General features: G+C 52.8%; 2 protein-coding genes across 4 annotated transcripts; both read right to left on the reverse strand.

Moving 5' to 3' along the window:
• Nucleotides 1-9533: 9533 nt before the first annotated feature.
• UBL7 (ubiquitin like 7) lies at nt 9534-20037 on the reverse strand. Of its 3 annotated transcripts, none has more exons than XM_064722076.1 (12): nt 19927-20037; nt 19098-19286; nt 18559-18678; nt 17948-18030; nt 17759-17843; nt 16363-16420; nt 14952-15085; nt 14814-14863; nt 14080-14247; nt 12690-12812; nt 9768-9921; nt 9534-9680 (listed from the first exon to the last, which is right to left on the reverse strand). In XM_064722076.1, exons 2-11 carry the CDS (start codon nt 19279-19281, stop codon nt 9784-9786), a joined length of 1143 nt encoding a protein of 380 aa, XP_064578146.1. In that variant the 5' UTR covers nt 19282-19286; nt 19927-20037; the 3' UTR covers nt 9534-9680; nt 9768-9783. The 3 variants fall into 3 exon arrangements, with proteins under 3 accessions (XP_064578146.1, XP_064578147.1, XP_064578148.1); XM_064722077.1 differs by having other exon boundaries at nt 19889-20007; XM_064722078.1 differs by lacking the exon at nt 19927-20037 and adding an exon at nt 19813-19837.
• A 639-nt stretch (nt 20038-20676) lies between these two features.
• On the reverse strand, nt 20677-25186 carry LOC135452482 (actin, cytoplasmic type 5). Its single transcript, XM_064722595.1, has 3 exons — nt 25097-25186; nt 23005-24001; nt 20677-21151 (listed from the first exon to the last, which is right to left on the reverse strand). Exons 2-3 carry the CDS (start codon nt 23989-23991, stop codon nt 21008-21010), a joined length of 1131 nt encoding a protein of 376 aa, XP_064578665.1. The 5' UTR covers nt 23992-24001; nt 25097-25186; the 3' UTR covers nt 20677-21007.
• Between the last annotated feature and the right edge of the window lie 6 nt (nt 25187-25192).

Consider the following 25192-nt stretch of genomic DNA (forward strand, 5'->3'; position numbering starts at 1 on the left):
CACAGCTTCCACCGCAAGGGTTTGGGGTCTTTTTTGGGGTTTCCATCCTTCTCCTCGGTGAGGGGAAGATGCGGGGGTTGGTGGATTTGTGCCCCGCGGAAAAGTCGCAGCTGGGCTGGGGTTTGCCAAGAACTTCCCGCGGGGGCTGCGGAGGGAAAATCGAGGTTGGGACGAGTGAGAGGGGAACGGAAATAGGGCCGAGAATAGGGGCAGAGAGCGGGTGGTGTGACACGGGGGTGTACTCTGAGCCAGGTGCGGTGGCGTGAGGGGAACAGCTGGATGGGGAGCGACACAGCTGGATCCAGGAGGAGCGGGATGCAGCAGGGCCAGCACCAAAGGGCCACTCCTAGGGACACCCGAGTGTCACCGCGCTGTCACACCCCCTCTCCCGAGCACACGTGGCGGGGAACGTCATCCCCGAGTGGATGTCACCGGCGGGAAGGTGAGCCCTGCCCGAGCATCCCGAACCTCGGCGCCGCGGCTGCTCCCCCAAAGGACACCCCGCGGGTGGCACGGTCACCTTTTTGTCGCAAAGGTCCCCCCGGGGAGGCCCGGGAGCCTTTGTGGCTCTGGTTAATGAGAGGAGCGGGGCATTCCGAGCACGGAGAGCGAGCCGGGACGTGACCGGAATGGGAGAAGCCCACCGGGAAGGAGCCGCAGCTGCGCCCTTTAAAGCGGCGATTGAAGCTCGGCCCCGGCCCCGCTCCGCTCCTGGAGGGACGAGCAGGGCCAGGGCAATGGGGCCACGCTGAAAAGAGCAAAAATAAATTAATGAGCCGGCTAATGGTGGATTTGAAGGAGCCACAGGGATTTCCCGGCGCTTCTTTGTGTGTGTGGGTTCACCTTTCTTTGGCCACGCAGCTGCCGGGGTAATTACAGGGGTAATTACAGGGAGAAGACACACACTCACTTCTGGCCGTGGTGATTTCCAGCCCTGAAGCGCTCTGAGCTCAGCCCGAACTGCCCCGAGGGCAGCTGCAGGTCCCTATTTGCTCCCGAGCTGCCAGACCCTGTTATCACTTGGTTTCCAGCAGGAAAATAAGGAGTTTTCTTCCTGAAAAAGTAGTTTTCTTCCCCAAAAACACCCCCCAAAAAAGGAGTTTTTTCCCCCGAAAAAGGAGTTTTTTTCCCCAAAACCACTCCTGGAAAAGGAGTTTTCAGAACTCAAGCTCCCCCAGGATTTTAGGAGTGTTTGGGGTGGAAGGGACCTCGGTGCCCAACACCTCCCACTGTCCCAGGGTGCTGCTCCAAGCCCATCCTGGAGCGCTTCCAGCTGTCCAGACAGCCTCAGAGGGAAGGGTGAGGGCAGCCAGGGGGGAGCCTGGCTCCCAGAACCATGAGATCATTGCCTGGGAAAGCCATTCCAGGAGATGGGCAGGATGTGGAGAACACAGCCCCCAGGAAAACCCAACCCTGCAGATCAGCACAGCTCCCCAGAGCCCTCATTTCCAGGCTGGCCGGGTGTGCAGGAGGTGCTGGAATGAAAACCACCCTTCCCAAAGCAGGCAAGGAGCTCCCAGATTTGAGTTTGGTAGCTCAAGAGCAGGCAGCATCAGATTCTAGGCAGCAGCTCAGCCCTTTCCTGCAGAAATTTCCATCTGCTCCACTCTGGGATCAGAACTTCCCCAGCACAACTCGTGAGCAGCTCTCTCCCAGATCATGCGCCTCGCTTCCAGCACGGATCAGGAGGCAGCCTCCCCCAGGAATCTTGTCAGAAGCACAGATTTTTTTCCCCAAGAGGAACAGTTTTATTCATCATGTTTGTGGCCCAGGCAACCCAAAGAGCTCAGATTGCACTTGGCACCCGAGCAGGCTCGTGGTGGTTTTATCCACAAAAACAGATCTGTTACCTTCCCTCCGCCAGGAATGTGACCCTTGGAAGCACCAACAGGGCGGATCTTCCAAGAAAAAAAGGAACAACAAGAGAAATCTCAGTTCTGGCTAAGCCAGGCAGGACCTTTGCTGTGACACAAAGCAGGTGTGACACTGCCAGAGGGACCCTGCTGAGCTGGACACAGGATGAGGATGTTCCTCATCCCTTTTTCCATTGGGATCAGCTGGACAAAGGATGAGGATGTTCCTCATTGCCCCTTTTCCATTGGGATCAGCTGGACAAAGGATGAGGATGTTTCTCATCCGCTTTTCCGTCCTCCCTTCCCAGACAAGGTTGGGATCAGCTGGACAAAGGATGAGGATGTTCCTCATCCCCCTTTTCCATTGGGATGAGGTGGACACAGCATGAGGATGTTCCTCATCCCCTTTTCCACCCTCCCTTCCTAGACAAGATTGGGATGAGAATGTTCCCCATCCTCTTTTTCCATTGGGATGAGCTGGACACAGGATGAGGATGTTCCTCATGCCCCTTTTTCCATTGGGATCAGCTGGACACAGAATGAGAATGTTCCTCATCCCCCTTTTCCATTGGGATGAGGTGGACAAAGGATGAGGATGTTCCTCTCCCCATTTTCCATTAGGATGAGCTGGACAAAGGATGAGGATGTTCCTCACCCCCTTTTCCATTGGGATGAGGTGGACAAAGGATGAGGATGTTCCTCTCCCCCTTTTCCATTAGGATGAGGTGGACAAAGGATGAGGATGTTCCTCATCCCCTTTTCCACTGGGATCAGCTGAAAACAGGATGAGGATGTTCCCCATCCCCTTTTCCATTGGGATCAGCTGCACAAAGGATGAGGATGTTCCTCATCCCCCTTTCCATCACCCTTCCCAGAAAAGACTGGGATGCTGCACCTGGGAAATCCTGTGGGAGGGATTGTCAGCCCAGGAGGTTGGGACAGAACTTTGGAAGATGAGAGCTCCCAGTCCTCATTTTGGGAACAGGCTGGCTGAGAAGGCTTTGGAGCAGCAATCAGTGAAATCCCCTCACAGCTCCTCGTGGTGCTGACAGACCCTTCATTTCCCAGCTGACAGAGTGAGGAGGGAAGTGAGCAGAGCAGATCCTTCATCAGCTGCTGCAGTTTCTGCTCTCCACACCCAAATTCTCCCTCCCAGCTCACGTTCCTGGCAGGCAGCAACCAAAAAACCTCAACCATCCCTCCCCAAGGCCACAGCCCTGCAGAGTTTGGGAACTTCCCAGCTCTCCAGGCTCACCTCCTCAAGCTGGATTGAGGCTGGGAGCTCTGAGCAGTTGGCACAAGTTCTCCCATGGCAAAGGACAGCACAAGTGCCACCAAAGGTGCTCAAATGAGCTCACAGCCACCCCCAGGGCTTTACAAACCACTCAGGAAAGCCATGTGGCCCCAAGATGTGATTTCCCAGAAGATTTTGCCCCTCAGAAAAGATTTCCCGAGAGATTTGGCCAGAAGGGAACTTGTGACCGAGCTGATTTGCACTTGGTGATTTTGAGATCAGCAAAAACCTCAGCTGGGAGTCCCCTTCCTCCTGTCCCTCCAAAGGAAAGCCCAGGGGCTTGCCCAGGACCTTCCAGACCAGTGTCACAATCTGATTTACTGGTCACAGCCCACCCTTGTCACCAAACCCCCTCTGGAGCATCACATCTGAAGGTGTCACATCCTCAGAGGGCGTGGGAAATGAATTTGTAGAAATTTCTCCAAGTTTGATATTTGTTTACATACAAATAGTAAGTTCACAAAGTGTGTATGTTTACATACTATGTAAACAAAAATAGTATGTTTACATAGTATGCATTTGTAAACAAATATCAAACTTGGAGAAATTTCTACAAATTCATTTCCCACAAGAGGGGACTCACTGGTGGGGCATGAAACGAGGCAGGGGTGCCTAAAAGGCAGAGTTAACAAAATAGAGCTGGGTCTCACTCTGTGCTGGGACACAGAACTTTGTTATTCACTCTTTTTCTGTTTTTAGCTTAGCAGCTCTGGAATGCCCAGGGAGGCTCCAGCACCACCATCCCCTAACCAAGATGATAACCTCCCTTATCAGCCCCAGCAGAGACACAAAATCCTCCTGCACACAGCTGGTTAAGATGTGACCTCTCTGCAATCTGCCTGGAATTCCAGCCTGCATTTTTCTGCAGGGAGTCCAAACAAACTCACCTGGCTCTGGAGAGGCTGCTGGGCCAAGTGCCAGAGCCCTCTCAGGCCTCATAAACTCAAGCTCAGGAAAAGCAAACTCCTTGGCTGTGACCTTGGAGCTCTTCCAGCAGCAGTGTCTGTCTCGACAGGAAGGGAGAGACAAAGAAAAAAGGGAGGGAAAAGGGCCCTGTCCTGTTTCTCCTCTCCAGTGTGACCCCTGAGAGCCACCCTGGGGATGGTGACACAGGGATCAGCACACACATGGGGAGCTCTCCATCTCTTCCAACAGGACGTCCCCAGACATCCTTTGGCTCGTTTGTGCACTGGGCTGAGCAGGGAGGAGCTTCCCTTCCTTCCCATGTCCCATCTGTCCCTCCTGGTGCTGCCTGTCACCTGCTGTGGGGCCAGCCCGGTCCCACAGGGCCCCTTTGGGACAGGGATCAGCTCAGGGAGGAAAATGGGCATGAGGAATGGGGTGGGGGGAGAACAAAGCTGATGCCTCAGGTTTAGCTTTTCTCTTTTTCAGATTTAGTGTGTGGGTCTGGGCTTCACGTTAGGGGATGGTGAGCTCTGTGCACAGAGCAGAGACACAAAACAATTCCTGCTCTAGCTGGGCACCAATCACAACTGATCCAAATCTCAGTCCCAAGGGCACAAACAACGTGGGCTGGAGAGAGAAAAACAAGCAGGGTGGGGCTGCATGGGCTGGAGCTGGAATGGGAAATTAACTGCAATATGCAAATGGAGCAGAACTTAAAAAAGTGAGAGACCCCATGACCAGCTGTCCATTTTTGTGACCATTTTGGTTCATTTTGGGTGCAGCCCTGGCTGGGCTCTTGTGCTGCCCAAGGGGGATCCATGGAGGCCTTTTAATAAATCCCTGCTTTATTCCTGAGCTCTGTCTGGCCTCTGCTCTAGGTCAGCCTTCACAAGGCATTAAAACAGCTGGGATCTCATCTGAGCAGACAGCAGCTGGCAGGAGCTGAGGTGATTAAATGATGTGTAACTGAGAATCCTCCGGGCTCAGAGCTTCAGGGCAGCCAGAAAAACCCCACAAAGGGACCCTGAGGGGCCAGCACTGCTTCCCTCCCCAGGAACAGCACACACATCCACAGAATTCACAGAATTCACAGAATCACCAGGTTGGAAGAGACCTTCGAGGTCATGAAGCCCCAACACCTCAGCTAAACCCAGTGCCACATCCAGGCTTTGTTAAACACACCCAGGGATGGGGACTCCAGCACCTCCTTGGGCAGAACATTCCAGAACTTTATTCCAGCATCATGCAGGGAAATGCTGGGACCTGCTGGGCTGGCTCCTCCTGCTTCTGCAACATCAGGGGACAATGATCTTATTGTCCTGTCCTTGTCACCTCCTCCTGCCCCAGTTGCCAGCTCTGACAGTGCCCCAACCTCTGACAGCCAGATGCTGGAAAATCTCTTAGAAATGGGTTTTTCTCTGCTCACCCTGCTCCAAAGTTTTGCTCCAGTCTCTGTTCTTGGCCTCTGCAGGAAAAAAAAAAAGGAATTCTGGATCCCCTCTGATGCTTTTATGGCTCCTGGAGTGGAACCCCACAGCTCCAACTGAATTAATTCATCCCTGCTGAACCAGCAGACCCTGCTCTTAAATCAGCATTTATTTCAGAGATAGAGGGAGGGGGGAAAACCCTCTCCAAGGGATTTTGGGACACGTTTATGAATATTAGAACACTATAAATATAAAAGGGAACATAAGGAAATAGAAATATTCTCACAGGGTGACATTTTCAGCCCATTTCTGCTTTCACAAATTAAAATAGTTGCCTGGTTTATATTGTGGATGACGTGGGGCCTCAACTCTGTAACCTTAAAAGGGAGCTTTGAAGGCTTGAAATCAGAGCTCCCTTTTTTGTCACTTTAACAGGAAAATGGTGATTCATGGAGGGAAGGGAGCAAACCCCCCAGGACACTGGGATGTGTCACCTGTCCTGTCTTGTGCTGTCACCTCATCAGCTGTCCCAAATCAGAACTTTGCTCCTTTCTCCAGAGTTTCCCTGAGAAAGAGTAAAGCTAAAATGTCCTTATTGCCAAGGACACCTCTGTCCCCTCTTCTTTTGTCCCCTCAGCTCACTGAACCAGCACAGGGCTGGGAAAGGAAGAAAAACTCACATTTTTGGTGTGTTTTGGCATTTCCTACAAGGACAAAGCTGGGAGCAGCCAGGAAACCTCTGCAAAAAAAGGCAAGTTGATGGGCAAAGGCTGTGCCAGACAAATTCCTGCTGCTGCTCCTGCTGGATGTACCTGCCCAACAAATCCTGGAGAGCCAGGGAAAGTCACCTTCACCGATCTTCTGGAATTTATGTGCTCAGGGCAAGGTGTGGAGCTCCAGGAAACTGGGAATAGTCAGGCTAGGGGAGCAAGGAGCCAACATTATCCCATGGAAATCTGTCCAACACTGCTTGAGGCACTGCAAAAACCACTTGGGGAGATTCTGCTCTGCCTCCACTCCACTTTTTTTTTGCTGGAAAATGAACCAGCAGAGACAAACCAGCCCAAAATGAGAGAGACAAGGAGGAGAAGGGCTCCAGAAAACACACGGTGCAGGGCCCAGCCAAACCTCCACCCCCTCCAGGTGTCCAGCAGTGGGATGCAAAACAGGATTATGGAAAACAGGGGAGGAAAAGCAGCTGCTGCCATCCCTCCCTGCTGTCACAGGGCAGGGCCAGCAGCAAAGCAGCCCCAGGGAGGCCAGCAGGGAAGCAGAGCAGGAGCAGCCCTTTGATGTCACAAACAGAAGGTCCCTGCTGACGTTGGGGAACTGCGGCCTGACCTCCTGCTCTGCCTGGCTCAGGCAACACCTACTTCCCAGTCTGCTCCCAGTAAAGCCCAGCCAGGGCTGCTGGGCTGGGAGGGATGAACTGAGAGCCAAGCAGAGCAGACCCAACGTGGCAGGGGGAGCTGCCAGGGCACATCCAGGGATGGAGCACCAGGAACAGGCATCAGTTTGCTCTGTCTCTGTCGTGCTCAGCCCCTCACAAGTAGTGACAAGGACCCCAAAGCCACCCCATGGGCAGGGATCTGTTGGAGATTTTTTCAGAAATGGCTTAGAAGGCAGCTGTGAGGAGTAAAATTCTCACAGCCGGTTTCTGTAAACAGCAGAAGTTCTCAGGTTGTTTTCAATTACAAGTAAAAGTGACAAACATGAAGGCCTTGAGAACCTTGCATACCAGAGTTCTCAGGCAGCTTTCTCATAACAAGTAGATATTATATCTCTGGCTGTTTTGGGAAAGCTAAAATAATTTTGAGAACCCAAATCTTGGTATTGGAAACAAAAGGAGGAGTTGGTGTGTTATCTCTGACCTGTTGTGAGCTCGGGTTTGCAATATGCATGAACTTAATTAACACGGTTATAAAAAGTAATTGATTGAGTGAATAAACGGAGTCAGATGCTGATCAAGGAAAGGTGGGTCTCTCCCTCCATCTTCAATAGGGATCCAGGGGCAGCACAGGCTCTCTGGGCACCCTCAGAGGGAACAATTCCTCCCTGATCCAACCTAACCCAGCCCTTTCCAGCCTTTCCCTGCTGTTCTGCTGCTCCTGCCCTTGCAGAGCCCCTGAGCATCCATCCCTCCCAGGGGGCGGCTGCAGAGCCACTCCCAGCCCCCTCCGAGCTCCCTGCGTGCTGCAGGAGCTGCTGCAGGAGCTGCTGCAGCAGAGCTCCGTCGCTGCCCAGCCGTGCAGGAGGCAGCAGAGCCTCTCCCCCTCCCCGCAGCTCCCCCTGTGCTCAGGCACGGCTCTGCGGGGCCAGGGGAGCGATGTCGTGAGCGGCAGCGCTGCCAACTTCTCTGCTGCAGCCAGTGCATGTGCCTGAGCTGCTGCTCCCAGCCAAGCCCTGCCGTTCGGGGAAGGAAATCTGGGAAAAGGCACTTCCAGCCCAAAAAAACCCAAAAAATCCAGGCAGTTCTCAGCTCGCTGGGGGCGGCGGGAAGCAGAAATAGCAGCGAAAACGGCTTCATGCCAAACGTGGGTCAAGAGAGGGATCAAAAATCTCAGGACTGACACAAAAAACACAGCAGTGAGCCCTAAATTGAGAATTCAGGTGGTGCAGAAGGCAAACTGGATGTGCTGGTGAGCCTGCAATGCTGCCCAGCTTTGGGCAGGAGCATCTGTGATCCGGCTAATCCGTGGTGATCCCGGCGGATTGGGGCTGCCAGCAGGGGAAGGGAGGGTGCTGTGCATGTGCTCTGTGCTGCCCCTGCAAAGGCAGCATCCAGGCATGGGAAGGGATTAATCCGTTTTCTTACACATCAAATCCGTGTGTGCGTGCCGAGGGCAGGGACCCTGGAGGGTGTCAGGAAAGCCATTTATGTCCATCACATCTTATCTGCTCCAGCCTGAGCACAACACCAGCCCCTCCTTCCCTCCTTGCCTCCCTCGGGCATTAATCCTCTCGACAGGATTAACGCCGATCAGCGCAGGGCTCCCCGCAGAGAACAATCCCGGCTCGCAGGGTGACACGGCGATGCGATCAGCGAGGATCACAGCGCTGCGCGGGGATTAGAGGGCAGCACAGCAGCCCGGAGGTGAGGCAGGAGAGCGCTCCCTGCTCCCACAACCCGCCGCCGTTTTCGCGCCTCGTTAACCCCGGCGCGCAGTCCCAGCGATGCCGGGCCCGGCTCCAGGCCGGGCTTTTTGCTGCCCCCACTGATTGCAATTAAAGGCGAACGCCGTTAATTGGCTTTGCACGTGGAGGAACCCACACCGGGCATTTCTCCAGCTCCCACTCAGCCCCCGTCATTTCTTTGTCACTGTCACATCGTGGTGGCCGTGCCCTCTGCTGACAGCACCACATCCCACCGAGGCTGAGTTTTTCTGGATTCCCACAATCTGAGGGTTTTGGGAAAGCTGCAAAAGGCAGGGCTCAGAGACAGCAGAACTGCAATTAGAGCTAAGTGATAGCCATGAGATTTGTCAGCAGAAAAGTTATATAAGATGTAGAAAATAAGGACAACTAGAACAATGGTCTGTGTATTAACACTTGGCTAGAATAACTCTCTAAGCTACAGAAAAGTTTATCTAGCAAGACATGAGGAAGTTCTAAGGTTAATAACGGAGCTTACAGAAAAGTTTATCTAGCAAGACATGAGGAAGTTCTAAGGTTAATAACGGAGCTCTGTGCATTTTGTTTTAAGGCTTACAAGCAGGTATTGTATTCGAGATAAGAAGCATTGTTTTAACAGAAGGTACAAGTGTTTATAGTGGTTGGATAGAACTAATATCAACGTGCTTTTGCTTTGTGTGATTGGCCAAAAAACTTTTAAAGTGAGTTGTGACATTAAGTTCTTTATCTGCTGCTAGCATCTTCCCATTGTCATAACCATGTAATGAGAGTGATGCTGGAAAATAAACAGCTTGAGATGCGTTCCACAGCAGTCCTGCCCTGTTGATGATCTGTCCATAACCCCTGGCCAGCAATGCTTCCCCTTCCTGCCCTGCTGGGATCTGCAGCACAGCCAGGACAGAGCACGACCCACACAGCAGGCAGGGAACTGAGCAGGGCCCTTTTAATGCAGGGAATGAAACAACATAACAACATTCAGGCAGAGAGTGGTGACAGATAAAACACCGCACAGCTGGAGGGGCCACGTCTCCAGCCCCGAGCCACCTCTTCCCTTCTCCGTGCAGAGTCCTGAGGAGGTTGGAGAGAGGATTTGGAGCTGCCTTCAGCGCTCCCCACGCACAGAACCAGCCCAGCTGCTGCCTCAGCACAACTCACCAGTCCAGCAGAAGGTTTAGGGGGCCCCCCCAGCAAAGATGAGCTCCAGGGCAGCCTGGATGTCCCCTCCCGTGGCCTGCAGGGCCCGCAGGCTCAGCTCGTCGTCGTGGATGCCCATGTCCCGCAGCTGCTGCAGCTGGGGCTGCCACTGGCTCTGCTCACAGCAAGGACAAGTTTGGGATGAGAACCTCAGCACATTTGGTGTGAGAACCCCAGCAGCAAAACCAGCAGCCCTTCCCACTGCCCAGTGTCCCACCTGTTATAGATGCACATTATAATATTGGCTTTTTGCAGATATTAAAATGGATTTTACATGTGTGGTGTTAAAGTGACTTTGTTATAAAGATTTGGATTTTATTTCTGTTGTTCATAAAACCTGATATCAGTGTGCTGTGTCACAGTGCCTGCTGGGATGGGATAACACCCAGTGAACACAGGGTGAGCACAGCTGGGCAGATGTGCCACACAGGGTGAGCACAGCTGGACAGAGGTGCCACACAGGGTGAGCACAGCTGGACAGATGTGCCAGCCAGCAGCACTCACCCTCTGCAGGCAGTGTGGGCCAGGGCCCAGGACTGGAGGGGATAAAAAGGAACTAAAACCACAACCCAGGAATGCACAGGCTCTAAAAGAGCAGATCCAAGGCAGAGATGTGCTAAACAATCCTCAGAACATGTAAACCAGTTTGGGGAAAGTTTACTGAGCACAAGGGTCTGTGAATATGCAAAGGGCTGATGTAATTAAAGGTATTTAAGGGGTTAGGGTTAAATTTACCCTAAACCAGGACATATCCCCAAAGATAACAGGGGGCTCTTGGCTGATGCCACAACAACCTTTGCTCTGTGCTCCTCGTCTCCTACTGTCCTTAATTTAACTTGCAAAATGTGGTTTTCAAATGTTGACATTTTCATAGGAGAGTGAATGTGTTTCCCACCCACCTCAGCAGCTCCTGTGCAAACAGCTCCTGAAAGCTCAGTGATGCTGCAAAGTCCCCAAAGCCACCACCCCCCTGTGAAAAAGCTGGTTTGGTTTTTTTGGCAAAATTTTAAAGTTTAATAAAAGACAATAGGAGATAAAGATAGTAAAGATTATGGCTGGGTGCATCTTGGAACTCAGCCAAGAGCACATTTATTTTCAAGGATATTTTAAAAATACTTTTTCTATTACATTAGCTTGCATATTCATAGATCCTTATGTATATTTACATTTTTCTATAAACTAGTTTATCTGTTTTAGGAACTATGTTGTATGGCTCTTCTTTGGGTTTTTTTAGAGTATGCATGTTTCGTAGTTGTGGCTTTGGCTTTTTTTCTTTATTACTTTTAGTCTGGGCTTGGTCTATACTTTCTTCAGATGATAAATATTGATAGTATATTAATGGCAAGGCCTTCATTATATGTTTACTGGATGTCATCTTGATTAAACAGTTCATTTATAACTATATTAGCTACTACTATGTCTAAGTTTTTTGTTAATAGCAGAAATAAAAGTTCTTTTAACATTATACATACAGTATTTATCTTAATATTTGCAAAAAGCCAACCCTATAATATGCATTTTTAACTCCTCCATTCCAGTTCCACCCAGTACTTCTGCAATGGCTGTGATGATGCCTTAGGACTTTAGATTTTGTATTTTTCATACATTTGTAATCCTGCAATTCTTTGTATAATTCTAATTCTATATTCAGTTTGAGCTGCTGCTTTCCCATTTTGGGCAGACACAACAACTCCTCTGCAGGCCTGGCAATCAAGGACATCTCACTGCCTCAGGCCCCAGAAATGTAAACAAAAGTGAGCTGGAGGAGCAAAATGGGGGCAAACTACTTCATTACCCAAAGGTTTAATTAGAAGATTAACCCCCAATATGAAAATGGACCAAATTTATGGAAGTATGAAAACCTGTGAGCCACTGTTAATTTTTGGGGTCTTGCCCCAAATGTACCTGAAGGCCCTTCAACAAATATAACTGCTTTTTCTTCCCTTAATTTTGTCAGGTCTCTGTTTTTAGAGACTTGGGGTAAATTACTTCACTACCTGAAGGTGTAATCAGAAGATTAACCCCCAACATGCAAATGGACCAAATTTACAGAAGTCTGAAAACTGTGATCATTGGTCCATTTTGGGTGTAGCTTCATCTGCTCCAAATGGCCCTTCAATAAAAATAACTGCTTTTTATTCTTTTAATTTTGTCTGGCCTCTGTTTTCAGAAACTTGGGGTAAATGTCTTCATTACCTGAAGGTTTAATTGGAAGATTAGCCCCCAATATGAAAATGGACCAAATTTACAGAAGTATGAAAACCTGTGACCTGTGGTCCATTTCTGGGTGTAGGCCCTGGGGGCTTTATCTGCCCCAAATGTACCTGAAGGCCCTTCAATAAATATAACTGCTTTTTCTTCCCTTAATGTTGTCTGGCCTCTGTTTTTAGAAATTTGGGGTAAATGACTTCATTACCTGAAGGTGCAATTAAAAGATTAGCCCCCAGTATGAAAATGGACCAAATTTACAGAAGTATGAAAACCTGTGACCTGTGGTCCATTTCTGGGTGTAGCCCCTGGTGGGGGGGGGCTTCATCTGCTCCAAATGACCCTTCAATAAAAATAACTGCTTTTTATTATTTTAATTTGGTCTGGCCTCTGTTTTCAGAAACTTGGGGTAAATGACCTCATTACCTGAAGGTGTAATCAATATGCAATGGATCAAATTTACAGAAGTGTGAAAACCTGTGACCTGTGGTCCATTTTTGGGTGTAGCTCCATCTGCCCCAAATGGCCCTTCAATAAACAGAACAGCTTTTTATTCCCTTAATGCTGTCTGGCCTCTGTTTTTAGGTAGCCCAAAAAGGCACCAGTGATGTCCCACACCCCAGGAGGCAGCTGGGAGATGCCAGGGAGTGCAGGATTCCAGGGAATGCCACTGACCTGGAGGCTGGGCTGCCCTGAGGCCTGCAGGGCGTGCTGGAGGGCCTGGCTGAACAGGTCGTTGGTGATGGGGGTCCCTGACTGCACACTGGATGACATCGGGGACGTCCCGGAGGAGTGGCCCTAGGAGGAGGTGACAGCTCAGGAGATGGAACTTGAGCACACAGCAACACCTGCAGCACCCCTCAGCCTCCATGCCATGGGGAAGGGAGATCCTCCAGGAGGGAAGGGAGGTGCCCCAGAGCTGACCAGGCTGTGCTGGCTGTCCCTGGGTGGTGGGATTGTGGGGAAGATAGGGATCACATGGATTTGCATGAGGGAAGGCACAGCCAGGTGTGCCAGGCATGATCAGGACTGGTGCTGGCTGTCCCTGGGTGGTGGGATTGTGGGGAAGATAGGGATCGCATGGATTTGCATGAGGGAAGGCACAGCCACGTGTGCCAGGGTTAGCATCACACAGGGAACTCTTCCCTGAGGGAATAAAGAGCCAGATGTGCCAGTCTTGACCAGGACCAGTGCTGGCTGCTCCCTGAGTGCCCAGGGTGGGATGAAAGGGAAGAGAACCCTTCCATGAGGGAATGTAGAGCCAGATATGCCAGCCTTGATGCGGGCTGGTGCTGGCTGCTCCCTGAGTGCCCAGGGTGGGATGAAAGGGAAGAGAACCCTTCCATGAGGGAATGTAGAGCCAGATATGCCAGGGATGGGATCACACAGGGAACTTTTCCATGAGGGAAGGCACAGCCACGTGTGCCAGGGTTAGCATCACACAGGGAACTCTTCCCTGAGGGAATAAAGAGCCAGATGTGCCAGTCTTGACTAGGACCAGTGCTGGCTGCTCCCTGGGTGCCCAGGGTGGAAACAAAGGGAAGAGAACCTTTCCATGAGGGAATGCAGAGGCAGGTGAGGCAGCCCCAGGGTTACCTGTGTGCTCAAGGGTGGGATCAAAGGGAAGAGAAGCCACCCCTGAGGGAAAGCAGAGGCAGGTGAGGCAGCCCCAGGGGTTACCAGGATGGGATCAAAAGGAAGAGAACCCACCCCTGAGGGAAAGCAGAGGCAGCAGTGGCAGCTCCAGGGTTACCTGTGTGCCCGGGGTGGGATCAAAGGGAAGAGAACCCACCCCTGAGGGAATGCAGAGACAGCAATGGCAGCCCCAGGGTTACCTGTGTGCTCAAGGGTAGGATCAAAGGGAAGAGAACCCACCCCTGAGGGAAAGCAGAGGCAGCAGTGGCAGCCCCAGGGGTTACCAGGGTGGGATCAAAGGGAAGAGAACCCACCCCTGAGGGAAAGCAGAGGCAGGTGAGGCAGCCCCAGGGTTACCAGGGTGGGATCAAAGGGAAGAGAAGCCACCCCTGAGGGAAAGCAGAGGCAGGTGAGGCAGCCCCAGGGTTACCTGTGTGCCCGGGGTGGGTGTGTGGGAGCTGCTCTCGGGGGTGCTGGCCAGGGCCAGGGCTGTGGCCAGCTCGCTCTGGGTGATGGGCCGCGGCCCCGCCGCCCCCGCGTAGCCCAGCGAGGCCGGGCGCGAGCCGGACGTGCTGCTGGACGGGGTGGACCTGGTGCTCTGTGTGGAGACAGAGAGAGAGAGAAAAGCCCCAGCTGTGACCTCTGTCAGTGTTTGTGTCCCAGTCAAACCACACATCCCTGTCCTACCATACCCAAATGTCCCAAGGGTGACACTTCTGAAAGACAAACATGCTTATTTTCCACAGAGTCAGCTGTGGAAACTGGCAGGAAACCTTTCAATCTATCATCCACCAGCCCCAAACCAACCTGGAACAAAACAATTCCCTGCTACAGGCACATTTAGACCCATATATCCAGTTTTTCATACAGAACCTTTTGTCCTATGGAGAGGAAGAGTGCAGAAAGGCAGGGATCAACATTCCCACGCTCACAAATGCTGTGAGAGCATTTCCTCTGTTCCATTTTCCTGTTGTGTGTTCAGTACTGAGGAAAGCCCTCCTCTGAGCAGCATGGAAGCAGCCAGGATCAATATGTTTGTCTCCACATCCCCCTGGGGAGCCAGAGCAGCTCGTGCTGCTCACCAGACAGGAAAGGAAGAGCTTGGGAGTCTCAGGGCTACAAATTAAACCCAAAAAGAGGTGTTCACCCAACCTGGCTGCTTACCTGGTGGAAGTCATCTTCATCATCAGAGAGCCCCTCAAAGAGAAAGCCACCTGCAGCAGAAAGGGGAATGAAAGGATGTGGGAAACCAGCAGGAATTGGGAGCAGACCCCTGTGGAGGTTTTGGCTGAGGTGACGCACCTGGCATGTCGCGGTAGGAGCCCAGGGCCATGGCGCGCGAGGACGTGTCCGGGGCTGGCAGGGGGGTGCTGCCCGCCACCGAGTGCAGCACCAGCACGATGGCGTTCACCAGGGCAGGGTGAGCCGGGATCAGCCTGGGCACAAACGGGCACGGCTGAGCGAGGGCACGGGGCACGCCAGGAACCAGCCCTGAGGCACCCGGGGCACCGCCAGCGCTGCCTCTGCTGCCGGCACAAACTCCTCCAGGCAGCCAGGGATCCTCCTGGATCCACGATGGACCTGCCTTGGATCCTTCTGGATCCACGCTGGACCTGCCTTGGATCCTTCTGGATCTATGGTGGACCTGGCCTTGGATCCTTCTGGATCCGTGTTGGACCTGGCCTTGGATCCTTCTGGATCCATGCTGGACCTGGCCTTGGTTCACCAAGGATCCTCCTGGATCCACGCTGGACCTGGCCTTGGATCCTTCTGGATCTATGCTGGACCTGCCTTGGATCACCAAGGATCCTCCTGGATCCACGCTGGACCTGGCCTTGGATCCTTCTGGATCCATGCTGGACCTGGCCTTGGATCCTTCTGGATCCATGCTGGACCTGGCCTTGGTTCACCAAGTACCCTTCTAGACCCAACCTTGCCTTGGTTCTCCAAGGATCATTCTGGACCCCATATTGGACCAGGCCTTGGCTCACCAAGGATTCTTCTGAGCCCATGGTGGACCCAGCCTTGGATCCTATTGGATCCATGTTGGACCTTGCCTTGGTTCACCAAGGATCCTTCTGGATTCACATTAGACCCTTTCTTGGCTCTCCAGGATCCCTCTGAACCCATGCTGGACCTTCCTTTGGTTCCCCAAGGATCCTTCTGGACCAATGCTGGACCTTTTCTCACTTCTCCAAGGATCCTTCTGGATCCATGTTGGACCTTTTCTCACTTCTCCAAGGATCCTTCTGGATCCATGTTGGACCTTTTCTCACTTCTCCAAGGATCCTTCTGGACCCCGTGTTGGACCTTGTCTCTGTTCACCAAGGAACCTTCTGGATCCATGTTGGACCTTTTCTCACTTCTCCAAGGATCCTTCTGGACCCCGTGTTGGACCTTGTCTCTGTTAACCAAGGAACCTTCTGGACCCAACCTTTCCTTGGTTCTCCAAGGATCCCTCTGGACCCATGCTGACTTTTCCAAGGTTTTCATGGGAGCAGCTCTCTGCTGTGAGCAGTTCACCCAGGTGTGAACCCTGATCTGGAGGCCATGATGGCCCTGCCTCCCACCAAACACCCTCTGGATTAACCCAAGTGGTGGATCCGTGTTTCCTGACAGGAGTGACCCAGCCTGGGAGGCAGGAGCAGAGCTCTGTCCCACCCAGGTGACACAAAGGCACTGCTGAATCACCGCCCCAGCTCGGGGAACTTACGTGTCCAGCATGTTGGGGTCTGCAAACACAGAGAACAGATCCTTGTCCTGCAGAACTCCTGCAAAGGACCAGGAAAGGCAGTGAGACAGGATACAGCAACAGGAGCCAGTCACACAAAAGCCACAGGGACAAATAAATAGGAATTGTTTTCCAGGAAATGACTCATGAGTAAACACCACAAACACTCCCCATTGTTCCTCTGAAGCCTTTGTGTTCCCAAAAAGGCTCTTGGTCACAGCAACACACCCAAGGGACAAAAGGGACAAAAGGGAAGGGGCTTTTTCCTGCAAATCCCATGGGTGCTCCACCTCAAGGGCAGGATGGAGGCTGGGCCCCAGCTCCCTGCAGCCAGGCTGGGACTGCATCCCAAATTCCACCTGCCTTGGGCTGCCACCATCCCACAACAGGATGGAATTAGTGAAACATTCTGTAGTATCCCAAATTCCACCTGCCTTGGAACCATCCCACAACAGGCTGGATTTAGTGAACTATTCTATAACATCTCAAATCCCACCTGCCTCAGGTTGCCACCATCCCAGAACAGGCTGGATTTAGTGAACCATTCTGTGTATGCCAAATTCACCTGCCTTGGCTGCCACCATCCACAACAGGCTGGATTAATCAACACTTTGGAGCACTTTGCAATGGGGAGAGAGCTCCATCCCTCCTTTCCCTGATTCTTCTGAAGCCAGGGAGAGAACTCCAACCTTCCCTTCTCTGACCCTTCTGAAGCCAGGATCCATCCCCAAGGACAGAGCTCCATTCCTCCTTCCCCTGATCCTTCAGAAGCCAAGGAGAGAGCTCCAACTCTCCTTTCCCTGACCCTTCTGAAGCCAGGATCCATCCCCAAGGAGAGAACTCTACTTCTCCCTTCCCTGATCCTTCTGAAGCCAGGATACTTCCCTTCTTCCCCTGATCCTTCTGAAATCAAGGAGAGAGCTCCATCCCTCCTTTTCCCGGCCCCTCTGAAGCCAGGATCCGTCCCTTCTTTCCCTGATCCTTCTGAAATCAAGGAGAGAGCTCCATCCCTCCTTTCCCTGCCCCTTCTGAAGCCAGGATCCATCCCCAAGGAGAGAGCTCCATCCCTCCTTTCCCTGACCCTTCTGAAGCCAGAATCCATCCCTTCTTTCCCTGATCCTTCTGAAATCAAGGAGAGAGCTCCATCCCTCCTTTCCCTGACCCTTCTGAAGCCAGGATCCACCCCCAAACATCACCAATGGAGCACAACCGACACCACAGCAGTCACCAACTCACGCTCCAAAGGGACAAAAAATGAAGGTATTTTTTTAAACTCTCTTTTCTCCCTACCAGGAATTCAACGTAGATTTGTGTCTGTCCCTTCCCCCAACAGGAATCCAACCTTTCCTCAGATCCCCTGGATCACAGCCAGACTCACCCAGAGCCACGGGGTCGCTGCTGAGGCCGGGAGTAGCCACAATGATCTGATCCAGGGATTCCTTGTTTCCCAGCATCTTGAAGACCTGCCAGGGGAAGCAGAGCAGGTTGGGAATGTCACCCACTGTGTGGCTGTCCCCAGAGGGAGGGGACAGCTGAATTCCCCCCCTCCCAGGAGCAGAGCACTCACAGCATCTCTGTAGGCAGGGCTGCTGTGCAGGGCAGTGTGCAGCACACGGAATTCCCGGACTGCTGCCACTTTATCCACGGGCTCTGAGGGGAGAAAACACCACAACAAAACACAGCTGGGCCTCTGTCAGCCCTCAGAGCCATCCACAGCCCACTGAGACCTCCATGCTGCAACAGGGATCCTCCAACATCCTTGGATTGGGTGCAGTCACTGCAGAGTAATGACTTGCTGCACTCTCACATCATAAAAATAGTCAGGAATATCCTCCCACATGTGCCATTAGAGGAACACCAGCTCAAGCTGCTGTTTTTGTACAGTCAGGCACACAGCAGCCTGCTCATCCCTGGGGCTTTGCTCCACATCCCCTGGCAGTGCCCTAGAATGGATCACAGGCAATTAAGGAAGGGATGATCCCTCTCTCCATGGTGCACAGCTCATTCCTTAACTCTTGCATCAGCAGGAAAATCAACACCCAGGTGCTGCTGGGAGTTCCCAAACACAGGGATTCATTCTCCTGGAAACCTCCACAGCAGTGAACCCCTAGAGAAGCTCAGTCCCTAATAAAACACATCCCAAGGAGAATCCAAGGGGCAATCCCCACAGCTCCTCACCTGGTTTCTGGTCAGGCTCAGGCCAGGACTTGCGCAGGACATGGACAGTGGAGCCAGACTGGATTCCATAAAAATCCAGGGTCTGGTCATCCCTCAGCTTCCGGCCACAGTAGATCAGGTCTGGGGGGAGAAACACCTGAAGATAAACAGCTGTGGTGCTCTCAAGGTGTGCCTTGGAGCCCAAGGGGTTACTGAGCAGCTGGGTAGGGAAAAACACAGGGAAGCTGTGGAGCTGAGAACCAGGAGGGAAATCACAGAGCTAATCTAGAGGGGATGGCAGAGTCACCACCTGCGTAAGAGCTGACCTCCCTCTCAGCTCCCATGAGAGCTCTCACAAGGACACAGAGCTGGTGGAAAGCCCAAATATTCCCGAACAAGGGCACTGCCGCGGCTGCAGCGCCCCGATCCCAAGGAAACAGGGAAGGAACACCGAGCCCTCCCACCACCAGCAGCGGGATGTTACATCCCGGCCGCGGCGAGGACGGGCCGAGGGTGTCCCCAAGCGGCGGGACAGCGCCAGGCTCCGGCGGGGCACGCACCGATGAGCTCGGGGTCCGGCATGGATTCCTGCAGCTGGCCCGTGATCAGCTGCTTGAGGTGCGAGATGCTGCAGCCGCCCAGCGGGCACTCGCCCAGTTCGGTCTCCGGCAGGCGCAGGATGGCTTTGGGGGCCAGCGGCTGCTCGGCCAGCTTCACGGCGATGTGCCATTCCGGCAGGGCCATGGCGCCTGGGGACACGGCCGAGTGACACCCCGCACACAGCGAGCCTCCCTCCCCTCCCTCATCCACCGGGCACAGCGCACACAGAGCACAGCCCCGACCCCCGGCGCTCAGGGGGGTCCCAGCCGTGGCTCCCCGTCCCCAGAGCCTCGATCCCCTAAGTTCAGAGGGATCCCGGCCATGGCTCCTCATGCCAGAGCCCCGATTCCCCTGTCAGCTCAGGGGAATCTCAGCTGTTCTCTCCTCAGCTCAGGGGGGTCAGGACGTGTTCCCCTCAGAGCCTCCCCTCAGTTCAGGGATCCCGGCTGTGCCCACCCTAGACCCTGCCCTCAACTCAGGGGGATCCCCCGGCTGTCCCACGCCCCAATCTTCCCCTAAGCTCAGGGCGATCCCGGCCGTGTCTCCCTCCCCTCCCCATCTCAGGGACATCCCGGTCGCGTCTCCCATCCCTCCCCACCTTACGGGATCCCAGCCGTTTCTCCCTCCCCTCCCCATCTCAGGGCGATCCCAACCGTGTTTTCCTCCCTTCCCCACCTTACGGGATCCCGATCGTGTCTCCCTCCCCTCCCCACCTTACGGGATCCCGGCCGTGTCTCCCTCCCTTCCCCACCTTACGGGATCCCGATCATGTCTCCCTCCCCTCCGCACCTCACGGGGGCCCGGCCGTCGCCCCCCAGGCCTTCCCAGATCCGTGCTGCCTCACCCCAACGGACCGGAAGCGGAAGTCCTGTGCGGAGCCCGGTGCGCGCTGGGAAAGCGAGTCCGGCAGAGTAGGTGGTAACGCCCTCCCGGGGCGAAGGCGCTGCTGATTGGCTAGCTCTGCCATGACCAGCCAATGGGCGGGCGGCCGAGGGTTTAAAGGCCGGAGCGCGGCGAGGGGCGCGCAGTCCCGTGCCGTTCCCCCGCCACAATCACCTCTAATTAACGCTACCTCGGTAATTAAGCGGCTGCCATCCCTCCCCCGTAGGCGAGCAGCTCCCGTAGATACCCCACCAACGCCGGAGGGCCGAGCTGTGCGAAGCTGCCCGCTCTTCAGCACTATCCGCTGCTCCATCTCCTCATCCTCTCCCAAAAAAGGAGAGGCCACTGCTCCGGTGACCAAGTCCTGTGCCAAGGCACCGACTTTTTCTGACAAGAAGAGCTGTTTGTGTTCTAAAAAAAGCCAAGTTACCATGAAAGTCCAGTCAGGCTGCAAGAGCCACATTCCAGGCACGCTTTGCTGCCTAACAGCTCTTAAAATGGTCTGAGCAGCACAGGGGCTGTGATGGGATTTAAAGAGAATTCAGAAAACAAAATTCAGGCTAAGCTTTAACTTCAAGCCAGCTCAGAATCCCAAATCCTTTCACCCCAATAAGGGGATAGAGAACCCACCCCTGAAAGAAAGCAAGTAAAATCAGCTTTTTTTTTTTAGTGTTTAAACCTGGGAAGTTTATTTTTTTTTCCTACAAAGGAACCTAGAGGTGACAAGGTGACAAACCTAACTTTAGTGTCATCCTACGGGTGTTACACAGGGAAAGTGAACAACCCTCCGCCTGAGGAAGAGGAGCCTAACGAGCCATTAAAACACACACACACACTAATTACTAATTAGTACCTGGACACAGGGAATGGGAGCTAAGGAGCAGTGGAATAACAAGGTCTGGGGTGGCAGGGGGTGCTGCTGGCAGGGAGAGGAGGGTCAGGGGGTGCTGCCAGCAGGGTTCAGGGCCAGGGGGTGCCAGCAGCCCCTCTAGAAGCATTTCCTGTGCACGATGGAGGGCCCGGACTCGTCGTACTCCTGCTTGCTGATCCACATCTGCTGGAAGGTGGAGAGCGAGGCCAGGATGGAGCCCCCGATCCACACCGAGTACTTGCGCTCAGGGGGGGCGATGATCTGCACCAGGAGAGACACAGAGAGAGGGGTCAGAGCTGTCCCAGCCCCTGTGCCCACCCTGCCCTCCCCACCTGTCACTGGCATATTTCCTGAAAAACCCCTTCTGAACCAGGATTTCTTCTCCTGGGAAGCTGAGAAGCTTCAGCTTCTCCCCGTTTTGCTGCTTTGGAGAAAGCAAATGCATTTGTTTAGCCAGCATATGAATTGTTTTAATTTAATGACCAATCATGGTCCATTTGTGTCAAGGCTCTGAGGGCTCACAAGTTTTTATTATTCATTCTTGCTAAACCTTCTAATGTATCCTTTCTTTTTCTTTAGTATGGTGTGGTGGAGTTTGTGAGTCCCCAGCATGAGGGAAGAGATGAGAATCTTGACTCAATAAATCAGTCTTTTCAAACATGATTTTATGATATATATTATTGTCACCGATCTATTTTATGAAAAATCCTTTTGATAGGACCTTTCTTCTCCTGAGAAGCTGAGAGGCCTCAGAAACTAAATGTAAACATTGATTATCTAATGCAGCAAGTGGATCTGTGATTGGTCTCATGTGGTTGTTTCTAATTAATGGCCAATCACAGTCTGGCTGTTTCAGACTCTCTGGTCAGTCACAGGATTTTGTTATCATTCCTTTCTTTGCCAGCCTTCTGCTGTCTCTTTTCTCTGTCTTTAGTTTAGTTTTAATATATCCTTTTCTTTTAATATAATATATATCATAAATAATAAATCAGCCTTCCAAAACATGGAGACAAGATTCCCATCTCTTCCCTCATCCTGGGACCCCTGCAAACACCACCACATATTACATTAAAAGAAAATGATCTATTAAAACCACACTAAAGAAAGAGAAAGGAGACAGCAGAAGGCTGGCAAGGAAAGGAATGATAATAAAATCTTGTGACTGCTCACAGCCAGGCTGTCATTGGTCACCAAATGAAAACAATTCACATGAGACCAATCCAAGATGCACCTGTTGGTAAACAACCTCCAGAGCACATTCCACAGCCATCACAGTCATTGTTTACATTTCACTTCTGAGGCTTCTCAGGAGAAAATCCTAGTGAAAGGATTTTGCAGAAAATATGTCCGTGACACCAACAGCATAGCATTCTTTTAATATAATATCATAAAATAATAAATCAGCTTTTTGAGAACACAGAGGCAGATTCCTCATCTTTTCCTTTAGCACAGCATTATAATCATATATAATATACATTATAGTATATATTATAATGTATTAGCTTTCTGAGAACATACAGCCAGATTCCTCATCTTTTTCCTTAGTGTAGTTTTAGTATAGCATTCTTTTAATATAATAAATCAGAGTTCTGAGAACATAGAGCCAGATTGCTCATATTTTTTTTTAGTATAGCACTCTTTTAATATTATATCATAAAATGATTATTATAATAATAGATCAGCCTTCTGAGAACATGGAACCAGATTCCTCATCTTTTTCTTTAGTATAGTTTTAGTATAGCATTCTTTTAATATAATATAATAATAAACCAGCCTTCTGAGAACATAGAGCCAGATTGCTCATCTTTTTCTTTAGTATAGCATTCTTATAATATATTATCACAAAATAATAAATCAGCCTTCTGAGAACATGGAACCAGATTCCTCATCTTTTTCTTTAGTATGGTTTTAGTATAGCATTCTTTTAATATAATATAATAATAAATCAGCCTTCTGAGAATACAGAGCCAGATTCCTCATCTTTTTCTTTAGGGTAGCTTTAGTATAGCATTGTTTGAATATAATATAATAAATCAGCCTTCTGAGAAGATGGAGTCAGATTCTCATCTCTCAGCTCATCCTGGGGACCCCCACAACCAGCACCCCCTGCCCACCTTGATCTTCATGGTGCTGGGAGCCAGGGCCGTGATCTCCTTCTGCATGCGGTCGGCGATGCCCGGGTACATGGTGGTGCCCCCGGACAGCACGGTGTTGGCGTACAGATCCTTCCTGATGTCCACGTCACACTTCATGATGGAGTTGAAGGTGGTCTCGTGGATGCCGCAGGACTCCATGCCCAGGAAGGAGGGCTGGAAGATGGACTCGGGGCAGCGGAAGCGCTCGTTGCCGATGGTGATGACCTGCCCGTCGGGCAGCTCGTAGCTCTTCTCCAGCGAGGAGGAGGAGGCGGCCGTGGCCATCTCCTGCTCGAAGTCCAGCGCCACGTAGCACAGCTTCTCCTTGATGTCGCGCACGATTTCCCTCTCGGCCGTGGTGGTGAAGCTGTAGCCCCTCTCGGTGAGGATCTTCATGAGGTAGTCGGTGAGGTCGCGGCCGGCCAGGTCCAGGCGCAGGATGGCGTGGGGCAGGGCGTAGCCCTCGTAGATGGGCACCGTGTGGGTGACGCCGTCGCCGGAGTCCATCACGATGCCCGTGGTGCGGCCCGAGGCGTAGAGGGACAGCACGGCCTGGATGGCCACGTACATGGCCGGCGTGTTGAAGGTCTCGAACATGATCTGCGTCATCTTCTCCCTGTTGGCTTTAGGGTTGAGGGGCGCCTCGGTGAGCAGCACCGGGTGCTCCTCGGGGGCCACTCTCAGCTCGTTGTAGAAGGTGTGGTGCCAGATCTTCTCCATGTCGTCCCAGTTGGTGACGATGCCGTGCTCGATGGGGTACTTGAGGGTGAGGATGCCCCTCTTGCTCTGCGCCTCGTCGCCCACGTAGCTGTCCTTCTGGCCCATGCCCACCATGACGCCCTGGTGCCGCGGCCGCCCCACGATGGAGGGGAACACGGCGCGGGGCGCGTCGTCCCCCGCGAACCCCGCCTTGCACATCCCCGAGCCGTTGTCCACCACCAGGGCAGCGATCTCCTCGTCCGCCATCCCGCCCGGCCTGAGGGCAGAGAGACAGCGGGGTGGCACTCCCTGCCCGTGGGGATGGGCAGGGATGCACCAGGGAGGGTGGGAGTTTAGCACTGAGGGGTGTGCAGGGAAAGGCAGGGAGGTAAAATATCGCTTTATGCCCTCAGAACATGCTTAGGAATAAATGCAGACCCCCAGAGGACAAGCACAGGGCTGTGGAAGGTGTCCCTGTCTGTGGTAGGGGGCGGGAGTGAAAACATCCTTGAGGTTCTTCCAACCCAAAATGTTCTGAGATTCCCACTCTTTTCCCAGGGATCTGAGGGGACCCCCCCTACACAGACCCCCAGCAGCACAGACCTGAAGGAATTAAGGTCCCCAGCACAAAGCACCATCCCTGCCAGAGCCCACACACCCCAAGGGCCCGAACACACACGGGGGAAGCCCTAATCCCGCCCCAATGGCTGCAGCAGGGGATGCCAACCTTCCCTGAAGGACCAGACAGACATGGAGAAATCCCAAATCCCACACTCAGAGCCTGAACAGACATTGGGGAACCCCCAACTCTGCCTAAGGGCCCAAACAGGCATGAGAGGGAGCCCTAACCCAGTCCTGAGAGGCCAAACAGACATTGGGGGAACCCTAACCCTGCCCTGAGGGGCCAAATATACATCAGAGGACCCCTAACCCTCCTTAGAGCCCCAAAGGGACATTGTGGGACCGCTAACCTTGCCTTAAGAGGCCAAATAGATATTGGGGAACCCCTAACCTGCCCAAATAGACACGGAGGGGGACCCTAAGCCCCGTCTGAGGGCCTAAGATGACGTGAAGGGACCCTAACCCCTTCCCCGAGAGACACACCCTTAAAATCCCCCCCGACAGCCCAAACACACACGGAGGAGCCTCTAAATCCCCCTGAGAGACCCTTAACCCCACGCTGAAGGCTCAAAGGGACACAGAGAACCCCTCTAAACCCACCCTCACAGCTCGAATAGACATAATGGGACCTTAACACCCCTTCCGAGGGACCCCTAAGCCAAGCCTCAAAGCCCAAACAGCCACGGGGTGACCCCGAAACGCCATCCCCGATGTCCCGCTGGGCTCCGGACGGTCTCAGGGCCCCGCTCACCCTCACGCGCTCCCTCAGCCCCCAGCGGCGCCTCCTCCGCGACTGCCGGGCCCGCGCGCCGCGCGCGCTTTTTATACCACCCGGAACCGGAATGGC

This window comes from Zonotrichia leucophrys, chromosome 10 (genome assembly GCF_028769735.1).
Source record: "Zonotrichia leucophrys gambelii isolate GWCS_2022_RI chromosome 10, RI_Zleu_2.0, whole genome shotgun sequence".
In the NCBI taxonomy this organism is placed as follows: domain Eukaryota; kingdom Metazoa; phylum Chordata; class Aves; order Passeriformes; family Passerellidae; genus Zonotrichia; species Zonotrichia leucophrys.

Coding starts and splice junctions, on each gene's coding strand:
- UBL7 (XM_064722076.1), bottom strand. CDS start 19,281: ATGGCCCTGCCGGAATGGCACATCGCCGTGAAGCTGGCCGAGCAGCCG. Junction 16,421..17,758: donor CAGCGACCCCGTGGCTCTGG/GTGAGTCTGGCT, acceptor GGTCCTTTGCAG/GAGTTCTGCAGGACAAGGAT. Junction 15,086..16,362: donor GACCCCAACATGCTGGACAC/GTAAGTTCCCCG, acceptor GTTTGTGCCCAG/GCTGATCCCGGCTCACCCTG.
- LOC135452482 (XM_064722595.1), bottom strand. CDS start 23,991: ATGGCGGACGAGGAGATCGCTGCCCTGGTGGTGGACAACGGCTCGGGG. Junction 21,152..23,004: donor CCAGCACCATGAAGATCAAG/GTGGGCAGGGGG, acceptor CTCCTGGTGCAG/ATCATCGCCCCCCCTGAGCG.